Below are 1,222 nucleotides of genomic sequence, written 5' to 3' on the forward strand. Positions count from 1 at the left end.
GCAATGGCAACTGTGCACCTTCTCCATCACACTTGCAAGTGTGATGATTGGAGAAAGTGTACACAATTTCGAGGTCATATTGAATCGCAAAACGACACTGACAGATTGAAAGGATGATTTTTTAAAAGATAGGATTTATTTCGCGAATATGCAACTGGGCTCCCGGTATGGCCCAATGACAGGAAGTGTAATGAATCAGATGGTAGAGAACTGTATACGGAAGAATGATGATATAATCATTCAATTGACATGATCGAGGTTCAAAGATGAGAAGGCAATACGTATTTAATTTTTTTTTTCATATTAAATATTCGGATAGGTACTCCCGCCATAATCATCTATACACCGTAAGTACGGCTACCATTATAAATCTATCTAAATTACCATAACCCAAATCTAACCTATTTTTACCCCAAATCGAATTTAAAATCCCATTTAGTGCTTTATAAAACATCAAATCTGTCCAAAAACCAAAGAAAACAGCACGAATCTAACCGCGAAATAGGCCCCGACCCTACACTACGCAACCCTGAAGTAAGCCCCACATAGCGCCGAGGCTGTACGTTGTTCCCGCACGAGAGCGTGATGTAAACAACACCAAACCGAAATGGCTACAGCGGCTTATAATTACGTTGTCACTGCCCACAAGCCCACAGCTGTTACGGCGTGTGCTACCGGTATGTTCCCTCGGCGTAACCCGGGCGTGGAAGAGACACGCCGAGAGTTCTGTTTCAGGTTGTTGCAGAGGCCAGGCAGGTGGGGTTCGGCTGCGAGAGGAGAGAGAGAAAAAAACTCAATCGTTTCTCTCTCTCCGAGTTAATTATATGCCGATTAAGCTGTTGCTGTCGTTAGTGTCGTCGGCACGGTATACGGCTGACGACTTATAAATGCCGCGAGATAATGGTGTAGGTGTTTTGGAAATTTTCTTATTAGATTTTGTCACAAGGTTTGTGTTTTTTTTTTTGTCATTTGTGGATTTGGCTCCTTTTGAGGAAATTGGAAGTTAACCTTTTTCTTTCTTTAATGTTTAATTAGTAAGTAATTAGAGAGTAAGGAAGAGGATGTTCATGAAAATTGGTATATTGTATTTTTTTTTCTTTTGGTTGTAGCAAATGTGGGTATCTGTCACAATACAATAGAATTATGAGGCAAAATATAGAAAGGTTGTATTTTCAGCACGCATACAAGTTTTCTAGGTGAATGTTAACCAGGTGTTGACGGG

At 40.5% G+C, this 1,222-nt stretch overlaps 1 protein-coding gene across 1 annotated transcript in view; it reads left to right on the top strand.

The window, feature by feature from the left end:
- The first annotated feature begins 539 nt into the window (after positions 1-539).
- Positions 540-1,222, top strand: part of LOC119585819 (DNA damage-binding protein 1-like) — a 22,933-nt gene continuing 22,250 nt past the window's right edge. The window contains exon 1 of the mRNA XM_037934545.1: positions 540-677. Coding sequence (XP_037790473.1) covers positions 608-677 — 70 coding nt within the window. The 5' untranslated portion in view covers positions 540-607. The remainder of the gene's footprint in view (positions 678-1,222) is intronic.

This window comes from Penaeus monodon, chromosome 20 (assembly GCF_015228065.2).
Source record: "Penaeus monodon isolate SGIC_2016 chromosome 20, NSTDA_Pmon_1, whole genome shotgun sequence".
Taxonomy (NCBI): domain Eukaryota; kingdom Metazoa; phylum Arthropoda; class Malacostraca; order Decapoda; family Penaeidae; genus Penaeus; species Penaeus monodon.